Source organism: Pogoniulus pusillus, chromosome 23 (assembly GCF_015220805.1).
Source record: "Pogoniulus pusillus isolate bPogPus1 chromosome 23, bPogPus1.pri, whole genome shotgun sequence".
Lineage (NCBI taxonomy): Eukaryota > Metazoa > Chordata > Aves > Piciformes > Lybiidae > Pogoniulus > Pogoniulus pusillus.
Window position 1 is genome coordinate 15,559,799 of NC_087286.1, and position 19,099 is coordinate 15,578,897.

The window sequence follows — 19,099 nt, forward strand, 5'->3', positions numbered from 1 at the left end:
GCCCAGCAGCTAAAGCCATCAAGCTGGAAGCTGCTGAGGCACCAAGAAATGGGGCTGGGATTGTGCTGAGGTGCAAGCGGAACATGAGTAGAACACTGCCTCAACAAGATAAAGGTGTAGCTTATTGTCTCTCTTTACAGCTCAGCTCAGCCCAGCCCTGCAACAGAGAGGTGACCATGCTGCTGTGGACCACTAACACAGGGCACAGCAAGGCAGGATCAGCAACTGGGCTCAGAGTCCAGCACAGCACAGGTGAGGCCACCAGCCCTGGAGACACTCTATTAGCCCTGGGCTGCCACCCAGCACTCTGTGTCATGGGGAGAAGCAGCAGCATCTGGGCTCCTGCTCGTGTCAGTCTTCAGGTTATTCTGCACAGAAGAGGCTTTGGGGGGGTCACAATCACACCTGGGCCAGAGCCAGGGCAAGCAAAATTCACCTCTGCAAACACACTGTGAGTGCCAAGGGCAGCGCTGCCTTTCTGCTGTCTGCATGAGGCAATGCCAGAGCACAAACCCAGGGCACAGGTCCTGTGAGGAGCAGCTGAGGGACCTGGGGTTGTTCAGCCTGGAGAAGAAAAGGCTCAGGGGAGACCTCATTGCTCTCTGTAACTCCCTGAAAGAAGGCTGGAACCAGGTAGGGGTCTGTATCTTCTCACAAGGAACAAGCACTGGGACAAGAGGAAATGGTCTCAAGTTGCCTCAGGGGAGGTTCAGGTTGGACATGAGGACCAATTTCTTCTCCTCGAGGGCTGTCCAGGCCTGGCCCAGGCTGCCTCAGGCAATGGTGAAATCCTCGTCCCTGGGGAGGATTGAAAGCCGTGGAGATGTGGTGCTGAGTGCCATAGTTTGGTGGTGCCCTAACTGTGCCGGGTAAAAGGCTGAACTCTCTGAGCCAACCAGATTCTCTGAGGGTCTGCAGCCCCTGATGCCTGTGCCCACAGGCAAGGCACGGCGACTACCCCCTTGCCCCAGTACAGCACCAGCCCTGTGGCATCCAGGCTGCACCTGTGTCCGAAACAGTGCTCGAGAGCCACATTCCCCCCTGACCCTGCTTCCCTCCGGCACCGCAGGCGCGGAGGCTGCCCCTCTGCCTGCCGCCTCTGGACAAGGAGGAAGAAGAGGAGGAGGAGGAGGAGGAGGAGGAGGAGGAGGAGGAGGAGGAGGAGGAGGGGGCCTGCGCGCACATTAATGCTCAGCGCTGCGCCCCGGCGCTGCCGTCCCCGCGCTGCCCCATCAGCAGTAACCGTCTGATTAATTCGCTTCCAGCAGGGAGCTGATGGGGCCAATGATGGAGCCGCTGCATCAGGCGCGCTGAAATTGATAGTTTTTCACAGTTACAAATGAGGAGGCTCCTCAGCTGCAAATGGCGCCCGCACAGTCGGACTCCGGTAATGATCATAAAGAGGCTCTCTCTAAACTGCGAAAGCCCCTGGGAGCGCGCGGGGGGCGGCTGCCGCGCTAATGAGAACTACAAGGGGCGAGCAGGCATGGAAATGGCTCCTCCACTCTTGATGTGCATTTAACTGCTTTTTTAGTGCGGCGGCAGAGCCGGGAACGAAGGAGTGATGAATGCAGCACAAAAGCATTTATTTTCCAATTCGGCAAAGTGGCTACGTTGGGAAATGTATGAATTATTTTAATTCACTCAACTGTCCTGAAACGTCGTGGAGAGCCTGTGTGTGGGGATAGGGAGGGTGGGGAGTGGGGAGTGGGCCATGCTCGCTGCCTGCTCTGGGGACAGGAATCACTCCTGTTCATAGAGTCACACAATGGTTTGGGTTGGAAGGGACCTTAAAGATCATCTCGCTCCAACGCCCCTGACAATGGGCAGGGATGCCTTCCACCAGACCAGATTGCTCAAGGCTTCATCCCACCTGACCATGAACACCTCCAGGGAGGGGGCATCAACAACCTCCCTGAGTAACCTGTTTCAGTGTCTCACCTGCCTCCCACCACCTTCATTCGGCTGCCCCAAAGTCAGGGAGCTGGGGATGCCAATAGGATGCAGAGATGAGAAGGTAATGGTCACTCCTGACACAGTGTGCTGAGAGCAGGGCAGGTGGAGGAGGGAGGTCAGAGCAGCCCTTGGTAAGAGCAAGCTCTACTGTGCCCAACAGGAGCTTCTCCCTGTCTCTGAACACCACCAGCTGACCCTCATGAAGGTGGACAGTCTCAAAGCCCCAAAGGCTGCATCTAACACCTATCAGCACACTACGGGCTTACAGCCACAGGACCACCCCACCACCTGACTCATTGTCCTCACGTGCTGCAGCCAAGGGGAACAGGGTCAGAAGTGCTACTCACAGGGGTTAGGGCAGCTGCCAGGGATAGCCACGGCCTCGTTCCACTGGTCCGCACTGGAGACAGAGTAGGAGCGCTGGTGCATGCCGTCTGGCTTGGAGCTGAAGCCCACCAGGTTGATGCCGCTGATGGAGCGCTCAGAGTGCAGGGAGGTGCTGCTGGTCGAGTGGGGAGCACCTGCAAAAGAGGTATGAACCTGGCATGGACCAATTCCCACTCCAAAGCATGGTGTAGGGAGGAAAAGCTGTCCTGGTCCTGATGCTACATGCCCCCAGCTGGCCCTGCGTGAGGACAGGCCCTGTCACGGTGCCCTCCCAAGGTGCTGTGGAAAGACCCCTGCCCACCACATGGGTGTCTTAGAGTGACACCCAGATGGACGGATTTCAGTGCAGCACCCTGGGACACAGAGCCTGGCACAGAGTCTGGCACACAGCTTCCCCTCCGGATGGATTTTGCAGCTGAAGTTCATGGTCTGCACAGAGTTTTCACTGTAGCCTCAGGCACCTGGAGAAGCACAAACTCATCCCATAGCCAGCAGGTTCATCCTTACTCCTTAACTTCACCCTCTCTGTGCCCCTCACAAGAAACAACCATGCTGAGGTACCAGGAGTAGATGGAAAACCACAGGGAGGATGCCCAAGGGACAAGCAGGGAACCAGACATCTGTAAGGCAGGACCATGAGAGGAAATGCCTCTTCCCGATAGCTGTTAGTCCCTGGAGCTGAGTCCAGGAGCATGAACCCCCAAGAAAGCAGTGTTCTGGGGACTAGAGACTGTCACAGAAGACAAGATCACTCAGTGACTCAAAATGGGTCAAGTGTTTCTGGATTACAGGAGCACCCAACATCCTCAGAGCAGGGAAGAGTGCAGTTCCTCACAGAGCACACAGCTGCCTACCGAAGGCTGCAGGCAATCTGCTGAGGAGTGAACGCTGCCCTCAGGGATTCCCCTACACCTGCCCACCACAACCCTTTCCTCTGCCTTCCCTCAGGGCACTTGGCTAGAGCCTCTGAAGAGAAGTGCTCTGAAAGCCCGGGGGCAAGCAAAGGATCCCTCCTCCTGCTCCCTTCCATGCCTGGAAGCACAGATGCTGAGTAGGGGACTCTGGCACCAGCCCTTCTAGCCATGGAGGAAGGCAGGGCTCCAGCCACAACATTCTGACCGATGAAACCCTTGCCCACAGCCTCACTCACCAGCCCCACCAGAGTGACCACCCCACAGCCGCACAAGGGTCTGGGATAAGAGAGACCAAGTGCCTGTCTCACGGGGCTGGCCTCTCACAGAAGGCTGGAGAGCAGGACACTTGCAGGGACAGGTCCCCAGCTGCATCTGCTACAGTCAGGATTGCTCACCCACCTGTGTCTCCTCTGCATAGCTCCAGCCTTGCTTTGCTCTCAAAGAACCCCTGCATGGCTGGAGGTCATCCTGTTCAGCCCCTGATCATGCAGTGCCACCAGATTCAGCCTCCCTGGACTGTGTCTGGGTGGTCTTTGAGCATCTCCAAGGAAGGAGCCTGCTCAGCCTGGCTGGGCAACCTATTGCAGTGCTCAGCCACCCTCACAGCACAGCCCTGCACAATCCCATGTGGAGCCCCAGTTTTGTCCATAAGGTTGTGCTTCTGTCCCTAATGGGATATGGATGCCACTGGTGTCAGGGTGCTGCCAGAGGTGCCCGAGTGCCCAAACCTGCTTGGGAACTCCAAACAGCCCTCTGCAGAAGGCAGCTCCAAGGTGTGTGCTGAATGAGGTGGGGGTGATGTAGGGCACAGAGGGGTGATGTGGGCCATGGTGGGCAGGATGTGGAGCACCAAGCGGTGATGTGAGGCACAGAGCAGAGGTGATGTGGAGCACCACCCCTGCTCCAGGCATGCCTGCCACCCACGAGCAGCTTTCCTTCAGGGCCAGCATGGCCAGTGCCTCTCACCCTGCCTTCCATACACCCATCCAGAGCTGAAGTCCCTGCTCTCCTCACCTTGCAACAGCCTCTACACGCACTCTGCCGGCAGCTCCTACCCACCATGGCAGCACCAGCACCCGGCTCACAGGACCTGATGCCCATCAACCACAGGTGCCAGGGCCACGGTGCCCGTGGATCAGGAGCAGCAGAGCTGGCAGCAACTCTGCCTCCAGCCTGGCTACCGCTCGCTCCCCCCTCCATTGCTCAGCGCCACAGAAACACGTGTAAAGCCCTGACACTGACTCTGCCTCTAATTAGCCCTTAATTTACAAGACACACTCGGAAGGGTAATTAGCTGGCGCTCCGCTCCTGACTGCCGCATCCATCTCCTCTGCCTGCTCCTGGGAGGGAGCTGCTGCCACTGGAGTAGGGACAACGCCACCCTCCCAGGGCTGGGAAGAGCTGGGGCCTGGGGATCCGCTGCTGGGGTGGGATGGGACGGGACAGGAAAGGATGGGAAGAGCTGGGCTGGGACATCCCCAGAGCTCAGACAGTGCTTGCAGGCCCCAAGCCAGGCTGTGCTTGGAGGAGAGGAGAGCCAAGTGCTGGTACCTAAGTGCCCCAGCCCTGAGAAGAGCCAGGGCCATGAGATGCTGCTGTGGCCAAGGCACCCCTCAAACCTGCTCTCAGGGATGGACCTCCTTGGCTTTGTGGCATGGTGTGGTGAGTGAGGAAAAGCAGCAGCAGCAGGTGCTGGTAGCAGGGGAGGAAGGCTGCTGAGGTCAGATTTGTGGGGGTCGGTCTCTTCTCCCCAAGAACAAGTGACAGGACAACAGGAAATGGTTTCAATTTCTCCCGGGGCAGGTTTAGGTTGGACATGAGGAACAACTTCTTCCCCTTGAAGGTTAACCAGGCCTGGCTCAGGCTGCCCAGGGCACTGGTGGAGTCCCTATCCCTGGAGGGGTTTCCAAGCCATGGAGATATGGTGTTGAGAACCATGGTTTGGTGGTTCCCTGGCAGTTCCCAGGGACTGGACTCCATGAGCTTAAAGGTCTCTTCTACCCAAAATGTTTCTGTGATTCCATGACTTGCAGAGCAGCAGCACTGGGCACCACCAGAGCCTGCTCTCAGTCCTGCTCAGTCTACTCCGGGAGCACCATGCTGCCAAGGCAGGTGCCCACAGCTGTGGCATGCACAGAAGATGACAAGCTTGGGAAAGCCACCGACACATGCCCAGAGCCCACACCACATGCCCATGGGCACCACCCAACCCCAAACTGGAGGCCAGCATAAGCCTCTCAAGCCTGGCATCTGCCATGAGAAAGCAGTGCCCACCAAAATGTTCTCTTTGAAATGGAATGGCACTGCCATCACCTCCAGCAACAGCTCCTGCAGCCTGCCCAGGAGCAACTGTCCACCAGCTGCCTGGAGCCACCCCTCTGCAGGGATGCATCCTTGCAGCCTGGCTGCTTGCCTGGCTCAGGGACCTCTCCACTGTGCAGCTCTGGCTTCTCCTGGGAATCTGCAAGGTGGTCCCAGCCAGGCCAGAGCTCCTGGGGTCATGTCCCTTTGGCAGTGACACCAGCAGCTACTGGATGTGTTCCCTCTAAACTAAGCAAGCAAAGTGAAAGGTGAAAAAGGGGCATGACTAAGGGGCATGTGCTCTGGCACAGGAAGAGGGCACTGCCACTGTGCTACACTGCAGCAGAGCCTGCCAGCTGCATGGCATGAGTTGGTGATGGAGGTCACCCCAGGATGTGGAGGGGACACCCTGGCACGAAGCAAACCCTGTTTTGCTCTGCAGGAGACCACTAGCACCCTGCAGGATGGTGCTATTCACCACCTGCCAAACCATGTCCCAGAAAGCTACCAGTGACTGCCACCAAGAAGCCAGGACTTTCAGGTACCTGTTGCCAACTGCTCATCATTTAGTCCAGATAAAGCTCAGAATTCCTGCAGGGTGCCTTGAGGCACTGAGGCTCAAGGACTCTGCTGGTGTCTGCAGTTGGAGCATGTCGCAGAGCCACAGCTGCTCAGGACCCCAATATGCTGCTCCAGGATGTGTGGAGTGGGCTGGATGGGAACCCACCTTCAGCTGGTGGGAAACTCCTCAGCCCTGAGAACCAACTGCTTCTGGAGGGGAGATGAGAGCCAAGGAGGCTGGTGGAGCTACCTGCCTGTGCCATCCCTGCTGGCACAGCCATCACTCACCTCTCTCATCAATGGGCACTCAGCTGCCATGTGGCAGGAACACAGCTGCCCTGGGCAGGTTGGCTTTCAGAGCAAAGCTCTGCACAATGTTTGCTGGACTCAGTCAGGTTTGTCCTCTGGAACAATTCCTACCAGCACGGAGGCCAAAGCAGGCAGGGCAGCTCTGGCCAGCCAGAGCACCAGGGGCAGACTCACCATTCCAAAGACAACAACTTCTGAGTTCTCCTTAGAAGATGGCAACAAGGCCAAGCCCCTCTCCAGCCCCATGGGCATGGTGGGGCACTCTCTGTGACGCTATTGCCATTGGAGTGGGCTGCCCAAGGAGGTGGTGGAGTCACTGTCCCTGGAGGTGTTCAAAAAAAGACTGGATAAGGCACTTAGTGCCATGGTCTGGTTGGACTGGATGATCCTGGGGGCCTCTTCCATCCTGGTCAGTTCTATGACTCTCTGTTTTGATCTGCTGAGGAGCTCTCCACTACCAAATTTCTGTCCCTACATAGCTGCTTGCAGACAGAGTTGAAACATCTCTGCACCTCTTATGTGACAAACTAAGCAGCCTGAGCTCCCTCAGCCTTTCACTGCGAGGTGCATTCTGCAGCATTCCCTTTTTCCATAGCCCTTTTCTGAGCTTTTTCCATTTTCATTCATTCTCATACCATGGACACACAGTACCCATGAACTTTAGCCCTCCAGAAGTGCTCTCTATCCCAGAACTGACAGCCACCACCACCATCACCTCAGAAAGGCCTTGACCACATCCTCCAGGATTCCTGGATTAAATAATTCAGGCATGCTGATTCGAACATGTCTCCATCTCCTACCTGCTGTTTAATATGCTTCCTAATTACAGCTGGAATATGAAGAATTCATCACTCTGATAAGATACATCAGCCTGCCTCTTCCCAGACACCACACACAAGTCTTCACTGAAAACTGGCCCTTTTTTCTCCCCCCTTTACTAGCCATGTGACTGTTTCCATACAGTAATGAATGGATGCTAGGTCTGAGGAACCATTACTAATGAACTTGAGAAAACCTTTTCCCTGTCTTTTCTGGTTACCTTTTCTGTACTCCCTTCTACATCCATGGCAATGGAGGTTCCTGAAACTAGCCAAGGCAGACAAGGTGAGCTGGGAGATGAGCTTCAGGTACTAAATCCACTGCTACTCTCTCTATGTTTTGTAGAGACTCTGTGGAACACATAAAAGCTGAAGATGAGTAGCTTGGTAATATCCACAACCAGTGATTGACAAGTAGAGCACCATCACAGGGTGATCAGAGGCTGGAGACAGGGCAGTGGCATAAGCAAAGCTCACCAAGCACAGTACACAAAAGCAATGTAATGTCAAGACATGGTGGGGTGGTGAAGGAGACCCCAGTGCACCACCGAGACAACAGCAGGGAGAACCAACAGGTAGGACACAGGAGCTGCTTTGAGCTCTGCACCTGGATCTGTGGTGGAGAAGGCACCAAGACCCAAGATGTGTCTCTTTTTTAGGTAAAGCATCTACAAGAGAGGAGGAAATAGAGGAGGAAGGCAGCAGAGATGGCAGACTCAGGCAGAAGTCTGCAAACAATGATGCTCTTGGTTGTGGCTGGCAGTGTTGGTCTTCTCCTCAGTCGAGCACTGATGTCCCTATGGAGAAAGGCAGTGGGCAGCTGTACCCACCAACTGTGTTGTTCTGCTGTTCCCTGCCCTGGGTGACTGCTCTGATCCCTTAACCAGCAGCTGAATTTGCTGGATTATTTAACCTCTTCCCTCAATCTGCTTGGCTCCAAGCACGGTGGTGGGAAGCTGAGCAGGCACAAGGTGCCCAACTGCCCTGCGAGTGCTGAACCCAGACAAACGGCGACACAGCCTCTGTGTGCAGCTGCAGGCAGAGCAAGGCTGGGAAGAGCAGCAGCTGGAATGCTGCCCACAAAGCCAGGAGGGTCACTCCGAGGGCTGCTCACCATTAATCACTTGCGGCGGATGCTCGTCCGCAGAGCCTGGCAAAGGGCTGCATGGCAGCAAGAGCCTGCATCCGTGGTGCCAGCTGGCTGTGCAGGACCTCACTGATGCTAGCAACCACCTCCCTGCTGGAGCTTTCAGCTTCTGCTCAATAATTATCGATGACTTTAGCACGATGCTGTTATCTTAATTGTTCTTTATACACACACAGGCAAGCAGATGCACCCAGCATGCCCGCACAGCCCAGCTCACTGCCCTCTGCCTCCTTTTATCCCTGGGCATTCCTTGCTGTCTGGACAGAGGGGGAACAGTTTCTGTTTCCTCTTAACCCAGATTAATGAATTTTTAAGCAGTGCAACCTTCTTTCTGGTTTTAACTTTCTGGTATCTGCTAAAATGTTCTTTAAAAACTCCTAATTATGTCTCACCTTTTTTTTCTTTACCCTGTTTAAGTTCTTTTTCCCCAATGATCTGGCTCATAATTGCTTTCAGCCCGGTGAAATTGGCTGGGATACCCGTTTTGGTGTGTGTGTGTCTGTGTTTAATACCCTGTTTCTGATCTGACTTTTCCTCTGCCTGAACTCCAGCACAACAAAGTCAAGGTTACTTTTACCTAAGCTACCAGGAAATGTCAGCTCTGTTCCTGCGCTTCTCGTCAGCTCAGATGCTGTAAGGAACCCTGGTGCTCTGCATGGGGGCTGTGGCACTGCTGGAAAGCAGCAGGATACAGCCTGCAGAAGCTTTGGTGTCACCTGGCCAAGCCTTTTAGTGACTGTCACCACAACAACACTGTTCATGCTCCAACACCTTACAGCCTGCTTCTGAGATGCATGAACTGAAGTGTTGGGAGCAAGCAGTGGGGAGTGGAGGAACGAAGAAAGGTCCTGGCCTGGGATTTCCCTCTTGGGCTGTTAATGTGACCAGAGGAGTCACTTACAGTCTCTGTAGAAGCCTGAAGCACAAGGCAGGAGACAGCATGCAGCTGAGAAGGCCAAGAGAGATGCCCAGCCCGGCGCAGGACGGACGCATGTGGAGGCTGCAGCACAGCAGCCAGCATCTGCCTTTATAGGCTGGGAGCTGGGTCTGAGCTAAAGCTGCAGCAAGGATGGAAGCAGGCCCAGAACCTTCTGGCTTTGCTGCACAAGTGTGGACCTGGACAAGTAGTGCTGCACACAGCTCACCAATGCTGTCAGCAGCAAAGACTGCTCAGCTTGTGCCAGAATTGTTCTTTTCTTACACAACTTCTGTTTCTGCAGCTCCCTGCTCAGAACCTGCTCTCTACAGCCCAACTTGCTCTGCCTGGAGGCTTCCCGGACACAGCAGCACACCACTGCCCTGCGCATGCCCAGGACAGCCCCTGGTCAGCTGGATGCTGGGCACAAGTCCCTGTGAGCGGTTGGAGCAAACTCTGCTCTCCCTGGAGCAAGCCTGAGAAGAGGGGCTCCAGCCCTCCTCTGCTGTAGCGGTTTTGCACCTTCCTCTGGTCACCTTGGAGATCCCAAACTGACCCCATGTGCCTGCAGAGCAGAGCAGCAGGAGACGGACCCAAGGCAGGATGAGCAGGATGACCCTTCTGTACCCAAGCAGGGATGAGCTGACTGGTGGCAGCAGGGAGCACACCAGCTTGGGCCTGTAACAAGCTGTTCTGTACCCTTCTTGCTCTGGCAGCACACTTATGGTCCTCAGCCCCTCCGGAGAACCCCACCAGCCACCATAACATCCCAGGCTTCTCTGGCAACATGGGGCAAGTCTTTACAGAGAGATTTTCACAGGTGGCTACAAATCAGGCCCTATTCCTTCTTCCAGGTGCCCTGGAACACCCAGAGCCAGATGTTCAGCGATGCAGAATGCTCACAGCTATGACTCCAGCCAGTGGGTCTGGCTTGCTGCCCCATGCCACAAAGCCATGTGCCCATCTGGCCTCCTCTGGCACTTCCACTGCCTCTGGGCTCAGATCTTCACAGCCTCCTGCCTGCCTTGCTCTGCTCTCCTCCCTGTTCTTCTCCTCACTTTCTCCAAGGCCTTTTTCCCTGTTCAGCCCTGCCATGCACAGCTCCTTTAGCGTTCTAGCAAGTAATAAGTGCATCAAGTCCCAGTAATTATCTCTAATTAGGGTTAGTGATTATACTGTTGGGTTGGAGAAAATCAATCTCTGGTTTCCCATCAGGGAGGGCAAAGAGAGCTGGGTGAGGAGGGGGAAGAGCTGGCAGCTCCCTCCTGTGCTCCCATCTCTCCCACAGCTTCTCCCTGCCTGGCTGCTCCCAAGGACCAGGGGCTCCGGGTGGGGAGATGGCTCTGGATGGCACCTGGGCACAGCCTGGCTGCTTCACGGCTCTGGACAAGGAGGAGGGAAGCCCACCCTGGGGACACAGAGCAGAGCTAGGGCTGTGAGACCATCTGGATGCTCTCAGGGCACGAGTGGCCACTGCCATAGAGCAGGGCTGCACCTGCAGGTGCTTCTCGTGGGCAGAGCCTAGGACAACTCATGGAGCAGCAGTTTCAGCTGGTGTGCCAAGGCAGGCACAGTTCAGACCCACAGGACTGGTGTGCACCTCTGGCACTCCAGCTGGACCTCCAGCACCTTCCTGCACCTGCTCTCTGTACAGCCACTCCTGTGGCACAGATGGACAACCTGAGGGGCCACAAGCAGCAGCCTGCCAGCCACCCCACATCCTCCAACCACACCAGAGACAACCTGAGTCTCCCACCTGCCCAACACTGCAGCCTGGCAGGGCAGCAGCAGGACAGAGCCTGTGGTGCCACAGCTGGCAAGCACCGTGCCCCTGGCTCTGGTGTCTGGCACCACATCCACAGAGACCCTGTGGCTTTCACCAAGAGCTGAGGATCAGCTGAAGTTCAGGGATCCAGGAAAACATACAGAAAATGAACACTTGGAAGGTGTATCCACCACAGATGGCACAGGTAGCTGAGACTCCTGAGTGGGGGAGCAGGGACAGGACCCTCACCCATTTCCCACTTAGAGGTTGTGCAGAATGGGCAGCAGTGACTAATCTACAGCCACAGGTCAACCTCTCCCACCCACAGCTCCACACCAGCCTCACCTCACAGAGGTGATCACAGCACAGGGCAGTGGTGCCAACCCACAGCTCCACACCAGCCTCACCTCACAGAGGTGATCACAGCACAGGGCAGTGGTGCCAACCCACAGCTCCACACCAGCCTCACCTCACAGAGGTGATCACGGCACAGGGCAGTGATGCCAACCCACAGCTCCACCTCAAAGAGGCGGTCACTTACAGGCAGGTGCCTGCTCATCTCCTCCCACCTGAAGGACAGTGCACTGGAGATGAATTGGCAGAGTGAGGGTCAGAGCAGAGCTGAGGGTGGTGGGAATGGTCATGAAGAGTGAGGTGGTCTGTCACCTTTAAAATCTCAGATTTCTAACAGGGTCAAGGTGCCCAATGACACTGAAAGCAGGGACAGCAGGAGCAGCAGAGGGCTCAGGAGATGAGTATTTCTTTTTGTGACATGGATCTGATCCCTACACTACTGCAGCACTTTTAGAACTATGTTCAAGTCCCTTACACCAACACTTGTCATCAACAGACCCTATTCCCATGTTCCTCCTGCTCCAAGGGTCCATCTGGAGGCTCTGACGACTGACAAAGCAGAGCTCCCTGCTTGTGGCTACACTTCAAACGCTGAAAGAGGCAAAGTTCTTAGGAAAGGAAATGCAATTCTTAGGCTTGTGACAAGTTTGGCTTCATCTCTGCCTCAGTTTTCCTTCTCTGGACAAAAGCAACAGCATCTGAGAGAGCAGAGTTACAGTGCCTGGCAACATGAAATTCATCCTGACTCTGGCACATACTGGGTGAAGACAGCCTCACACTGGCCCAAGAACTGGGCACTGAAGTTTGCTGCAGCTCTTCTGCCTCATCTCATCCCTTGAAGCTCCCAATGCAACCCTCCTCTCCTCTGTGAAGCCCTGACCACTTCCACCTTCTCCTCAAAGCAAATCCTTGAATTCAACAGCTCCAACCTCACTTTTAGATTCACCCTCCTGCTCCAGGCAGCCAGATAAACATTCCTACAATGTCACTGTGTGAATGGTAGAGTGAATTTAGAGTATTTATAATATCCATGTGAATTTGCAGTGTTTTATACATGATTCATGACGTGAGATATTAACTACAGATAACTTTCACTAAATCTCTCATCTTCATCTTCAGACTGCAAACAACCCTTTAATGTGTTATTGGGAAGGATCCAGGTCCCACACCACAAGCATCACAGACAGAGCCTCACCCTCTTCCTTTCTGCTTTGGCCTCCCCATGTCCAAGTTCCTGCCCTCAGGAAATGCCAATGCTGCAACATGGAAAGGACCCAGCTGGAAGTGAATCTCTTGGCCTGGGCACATACCTCAGCAACTTAGAGGCTGCTGCTTTTGTCCATGGAGCTGCTTGCCACCAGTGCAGCTCTGGCAGACAGGAAAACCAGGCTGCAAACCTCAGTTTCAATCAACTGCGCTGAAGCAGAGCACCACGAGCTGGCAGCCAGCTGCAGCATCTCAGACAAGGGTGACAACAGAAAACTGAGTGTCCCCAGTCACTGAAATGACCCAGGACAAGGTGCCAGGGCAGGCCTATCTACATCTACAGACTGAGCGAAATGGCACGGGCCAACAAAATATGGAGCAGAAGCTTCTCCATGGACAGGGAGACTCTGCAGTGGCACATCTGGAGGAAGTGAAGGAGAGCAGCCACATCTGGTACCTAAAGGGTTCTCACCTCTGCCCTGGTCCTGAGCAGAGCCACTGGCTGAGGGCAGCACTTGACAGGCTGCTCTGGCATCCCTGCTGATAAGTAAGATCACGGGCACCAAAACCAAGAGAGGAGTGCTGAAGGGAGCACGGAAATGATGAGAGGGAGCCATGGAGGCAGCCATGGACTTCAAGAGGAGGTCCCACACACAGTGCAAGGAGCAGACCAGCCACAGGGTAAGAGGTTAAGTCATGGGAGCAGCAAGCTCCTTTTGAGGGCACCACGCCATAAGCAGCCAGCAGAGCATGTCAGCACATGTGGATACTGGGGATGGATGCTCCTGGTGGCTGAGGCAGGGTGAGAAGTGCTGCTCCTGCACCCATGGGCTGTTTATGGGGCAGGGAAGTAGCTCTGCTCCAGGGATGGGAGCTGAGCTCTCCCATATTCCATTGCAGGGGGTTAATGACCCTGCTTGGACCCGAGAGAACAGGATTGTGCAGCCACAACCAAGGGAAAGGCAGGAGATGATTCCAGCAGCCTCCTGCCTGCTGTGACCTGCACCACTCCGCTCTCTGCTGCCTCCTCTTCCTCAATGTCACTGTCCCCCACGGCGAGCAGCGGTGTGCCAGGGAAACAGGTTTTCCCTTTTCTTTGTTAATTCTTCCCTCATTACATTTGAAATTCCACAATCAGTGTGCACTGTAATTGTCGAATTTGATGCTAATGATTAATGAATTAAACATGGATCCATCAATTAGTCCTCGGAGAATAATTCTGCATAAAGCAGCAGATAATGTAATTACAGTAACAAAGATAATGAGATGTTAACATCGACGGAGCCCGACGTGACATGATCACAGCAGGCTCAGCAACCCCGGCCTGGGGGAGCCCATCCCTCACTCTGCAGAGGCAGAGCATCGGGGGGCAGAGCGTGGCACCGGCGCTGGCAGGGTGCCCTGCTGCCGCCCCGCTCCCCAGCACCGCTGGCTGGCCGCGGCGCGCTGCTCTCGGCCTTGCACCACCGTGCTCCGGCACAGCAAGGTCAGCACGGACCCGGCAAGGGTCCTGCCACTGCCTCAAGACCCAGAACCACCTCCAGACCGGGCCAAGCTCCCGAGGCTTTGCTGGTGACTCCCCACCACCCCTTCGGACACTGTGGCCTAGGGCACAGCATGCCCAGTGCCATGCCCAAGGAACCGGCCAGCTGGCTGTGAGCGAAGGCAAATGCTCAGAGCTCAGCAGGGACAGTGGAGTCCTTGTCACCTCAGAGCAAACACAAGCGTCAGCCAAGATGCTGCACCCCAAGCAGAGGCCACCATCACCATCGACACACCTCCGAGGGGAGAGCCCTTAGCCACAGCAGCAGTTCTGCCATGGGGAAGAGGAGGGTGAAGGCAGAAGACTCACACACAGCTTGCCCTGATGCATGCCAGACCATGCAGACTGTTCCTGAGGGTGAGAGTGACCAAATGACATCAGCCCCTTCCAGCTCTCCCCATGTACACCTCATGCTTCAGCTCACACCCCCAGACTGGGACCAGCTGGACTCATTCTGCTCAGCCTCCTCTGCACTGCAGACTGCTGCAGTCTTTGCTCTCCCACACAGCCTGGCAGCAAAGCCCTCGGGGGACTGCTGGTCCTCAGAGAGCTGCAGAGCCCCACAGGACCACCACAGAGCCAGGCAGAGCTGTCTCCTTTCACCTTCTTCCCTTAATGCCAGACTCTGTTGCTCCCACATTTTATCTGCCCCAGTCCCATCTCCAAGCTCCAGCCCAACTGGGCACTGCTGGCCAGGAGTCCTCCCTGGAATGACCATGATGGTGCAGCATTCCTGGCTGAGGAGGAGCATCTGCCCTGCTCCTGCTGCTGGATCTGGCAGCCTGCTGCTGCCAGCAGCCCTGCCTTGTGTTGCTGAGTGCAGTCACAACCACTGCTGGATCTCTGCTCCAACCTCCTCCCCCAGGGCAGGTTTCCCAGCAGGCAGGGCAGCTCCTTGTCCTCCTTTCCCTCTGCTTGCTGCAGTGGGCACAGGCTCATGTGCTCCATGCTCCATCCCCTGTGTTGGCTGCTGTGGTCCCCACCCACCTCTGCAAAGCAAGAACTGAGGCTGGAGCTGTGCTAGGACCAGTCCTCTGCTCAGTGACATTGTCCCCCTCTCTTGCAGGCACCACCTGTGTTTCCCCACTAAAAATTCCTTCTCATCTCTCCACCCACTTTGAGTCAGAGCTGCTGTGTTCCCCAGGCCAGGAACACTCTGCATGAGACACAGAAGGGGTGAAGAAGTGGTAAGCTTGCTGAACAGCAGCACAGGGGCATCTGAGGCTTCGAAAGAGTGCAAGAGAAGAGACGTTCCAGCAGGAAGAGGACCTGCAGGGATCTGAGCCACCTGAAGCAGCACTGCCACATGTGCAGTGGGCTCCACGCTCACAGCCCACTCACACCCAGAACACAGCATCCTTCAGCTCTGGTAATAGCATCTCCCTATCCTGCACTCTCTAACCCAAACACCACCTAGATTTGCCTGGCCCAGGAGATCCTGCATGATGCCCATGCCACCTGATGAAGCTGGGGCACTGCTGGGCGCTGTCTGCTCCAGCTGTGGTTGACAGAAGCATGCCTAGAATCTGGCCCAGTGTCACTCAAACCCCAGAGTACCAAGGGTGTTTCCACTACTGGATCCTGGCCAGCATCATCTCACCCAACCAGGGAGTTTAAAAACCAAGCAGAAGTTGCCAAGAAGCCTTTCTCAGCTGTCTCCAAAGGCCAGCACCCACCTCTGCTCTTGTGTGAACTTGCTGAGGGGACAAAGAGCAGAAAGCCTGCTCCCCAGGACAGGATGGGGCTCTTACAGGTACTCCAAAGACGTGTTCAAGGGAGAAAGTTGCATCACAAAAAGTATCACAAAGTTAAGGTGGAAGAAGCTGGAAAGTGCCCTGACAGAGTCCATCAGGACACTTCTAGCGTGAGCCATGTGGGGTCCCTCTGGAGACATGCACACTACCAGCACCAGCCCTTGGGCCCCAGACCCTGTGCTACGTCCCAGCTTTAGCCTACGCACAGTCAACTCTCTCCTTCAAAGCTGTGCCCAGCCTGTGTGTCAGCCTGTACTGCTACCTGAGGGGGTGTCCAGGACGGTCCTTGCATGAACCAGAGCCCTGTCAGAAGCACCCTCAGCAGCCAGCTGGGCTGAACTGCTGCCCAGGCCAGTGGTGGTGTCCCCATCCATGGAAGGGTTTCAAAGGCATGAAGACGTGGTGCTGAGGGACACGGTTTGGGGGTGACCTGGCAACGCTGGGTTAAGGGTTGGACTTGAGCTTAAAAGGTCTCTTCCAACCAAAACTATCCTGGAATTCCACGTGTCAGAGATCAAGTGGCTCAGTGGTAGTCAAAAGACCCCAAAACCAAGCATTTGGAGACACAAGTCTCCGAACTTCTACTTCTAGATAGTGTCTGCACCAAATCTCTAAAGATTCAGAGCTTTTGGAGACTTAATTTTCATACTGAGAAGCCAAATACAGAATGCAGCATGGCTGTGGCTGGTAGGGACTCTGGAGGTTGTCTTGCTCAAACCCTGCTCAAACAGAGCCACCCAGAGCCAGCAGCCCTGGACCGTGTCTGGATAGGTTTTAAGGAGGCAGATCACACAACCTCCCTGGGCAGATACAGCATCACATCTGCAGAAGTGAACCTTCAGTGGACAGAAGGCAGCCACAGTCTGTCCTGTGCCTCTCCAGACAATTTTGACCAGGGGAGCTCCTGCAGCTTCAGCCAAACCCCACTCTGGCTGCAGGGGAAGTCAAAAGGACAGAGTGCAGCCAGCCCTGAGCTCTGAGCCCCAGGGGTTTCAGCAGTGGAAGCTCCTTCCCTATTCCTCCTTCTCCTAGCCCCAGGTTATGCTGTACTTTGGAGGCTCCTTGGAACCCCCACCACGTGCTGCACATATATTTTTCATCCTCAGACAAGGTGGTGTCAGCAATCTTAACTCTTTTTTGTCTCCTCCTCCCCTTTACTATTTCTTCCCTTGCCCCCAGGGGAGGACTATGCATGTGGTGGACATTAATTAGCACACTCACTTACCTTGGCAGAGCTCAGGCCACCAAGAGACCATGGATCCCCTGCCTCCAGCTCTAAACACAGGTCACTTGGTTTTACCTAGACTCTCCTGGTGTCAGACAGCAAACCATTCAGGACTCCAAAGCTCATGTCCTCTCAAGATGAACTTGTGCAACTGGCAGAGAACTGCTGGTTTTAAGGTGCTCCCTCTCCAGCTGCCCGAAGCATGGATCAGGTGAGAAATGCTCAGAGAACCCTAGTAACAGCCCCAAAGGCAGCAGAGCTGATCTGAGGCAAGGCAGATTCTTTATTGACCCCAGCCAGGACTCTGCATTCCAGAAGGATGTGAGCAAGTCACGCCAGAGGATTGTCACTGCATCACTGCACTTACCCTGGCAACTGCATCCTCAGCTGCAACTACTCTTGGGAGCATCAGAATGAGGTGAAAACATTCCTCAGCAAACCCCTTCCCATTTGTGCACCAGGAGATAAACCCTTCTTGACCCATGGAGATCACCACCCACAGTCACTGCACACAAAGCCCAGGCAGGCTACTGCCCTGCTTCTGCACCCTGAGCTGATGCAGCAGCTCTGGGGAGCAGCACAGCACTCAGGGGCCCAGAGGGATGACAGCAACCAAAGGGTCTCAGGGTCACAGGGTTGTAAGCTGGAACAGGTTTCTAACCTGTTCTAGTGGGAGGTGTCCCTGCCCATGGCAAGGGGTTGGAAGTGGATGATCTTTGAGGCCCCTTCCAACCTCAACCATTCCCTGATTCTGTGACAAGCCTTGTTTGAGCCCCTGCACCCTGCAGGCAGTGCCACATGTGGGAGCTGGATGGAAGCTCCTCCTGGTCAGAGATGACCAATGTCATTTCAAAAGCCTCCCATGGTGCCAAGGCCACCAGCTCCCCACATAAACCATTCCAACATTTCATGACTTCCTGCCCGGGAACTGCAGCTCCTCTCTAGTCTAAGTTGCTCTGGCTGCAGCCCCCACACACTGCATCTCCTCAGGCTTTACTGACTAGGCCAAAAGAGCTCCAGCCCCAGTGCTGGCTCTTTGGGGCTCTTCCCAAGCAGCAGCAGTCAGGAACCAAGCCACACCTCAACCAGCTCTTGGGAGCCCACCAGACCCAAGGTGACTGCTGAAGGCAGGATCTGGGGTAAGAGTGGCTGGTGTGACATCAGCCTAGGCCTCTCTGCAGCCTCTCTTTGCATGCTCTCTACTGCTCCCATGTCTAAGCTGGAGCCTGGACAAAGTACCCTGGTGGCATGCTGAGCAGTGCCACCGCACCATGGCAGGATGGTGGCCACGCTCAGGCAAGCCAAAGGTGTACAGGGGAGGATGATGAAACTAAGGTGAGTGTGTGAGAGCTGTGGCAGAACACAGGCACAGCTGCACACATTCGGCCAACAAAGGCAGCAACTGCCCCTGGACTGGTGGCAGATGTTCTCTCCAGTCACAGCAGTTTGGGCTCAGCAGGGTTTGCTCCTGCACCTTTGGCACTACATGGACACAACAATGTCAGTGTGCCCCATCCCCATGTTGTGTGTGACACTGAGGACCCCAGCCAGCTCCTGCCATCCCCTCCAGCTGCACCCATCTTGCCAGGCCTCAGCTCCAGAGAGCTGTGGTGCTCAGTGCTGACTCTGCCCTGGTGATAGGACCCATGGGAAATGAGGAGGTGGTCACCCAAGCTGGTGACCCACCCACACTGCCCACCCACTGGTGGTGGCACAGAGTGCAACACCAGATGGTGAAGAATATTTGTGATCAGCAGCACTGTCAGCACTCCTGCAGTGATCCTGAAGAGTGGAGAAGACCCAGACTCTGCAACCCCAGGCTTCTGCCAACAGCTGGCTGGGAAGAACACGTGTGTAAGCCAGGACAATGCAAAAGCATGGCAGTGCCCTGGGAAACGTGGGCAGGAAAGCTCTATGTTCAATGTCTCCTACAGTAGGAGTAG

The 19,099-nt window shown here is 55.3% G+C and overlaps 1 protein-coding gene across 2 annotated transcripts in view; it reads right to left on the reverse strand.

The window, feature by feature from the left end:
* The window catches only part of AGAP3 (ArfGAP with GTPase domain, ankyrin repeat and PH domain 3), a 97,172-nt gene that overhangs the window by 16,598 nt on the left and 61,475 nt on the right, over positions 1–19,099 (reverse strand). For both annotated transcript variants that reach the window (XM_064162671.1, XM_064162670.1), the window contains exon 12: positions 2,304–2,477. In XM_064162671.1, coding sequence (XP_064018741.1) covers positions 2,304–2,477 — 174 coding nt within the window. The remainder of the gene's footprint in view (positions 1–2,303; positions 2,478–19,099) is intronic.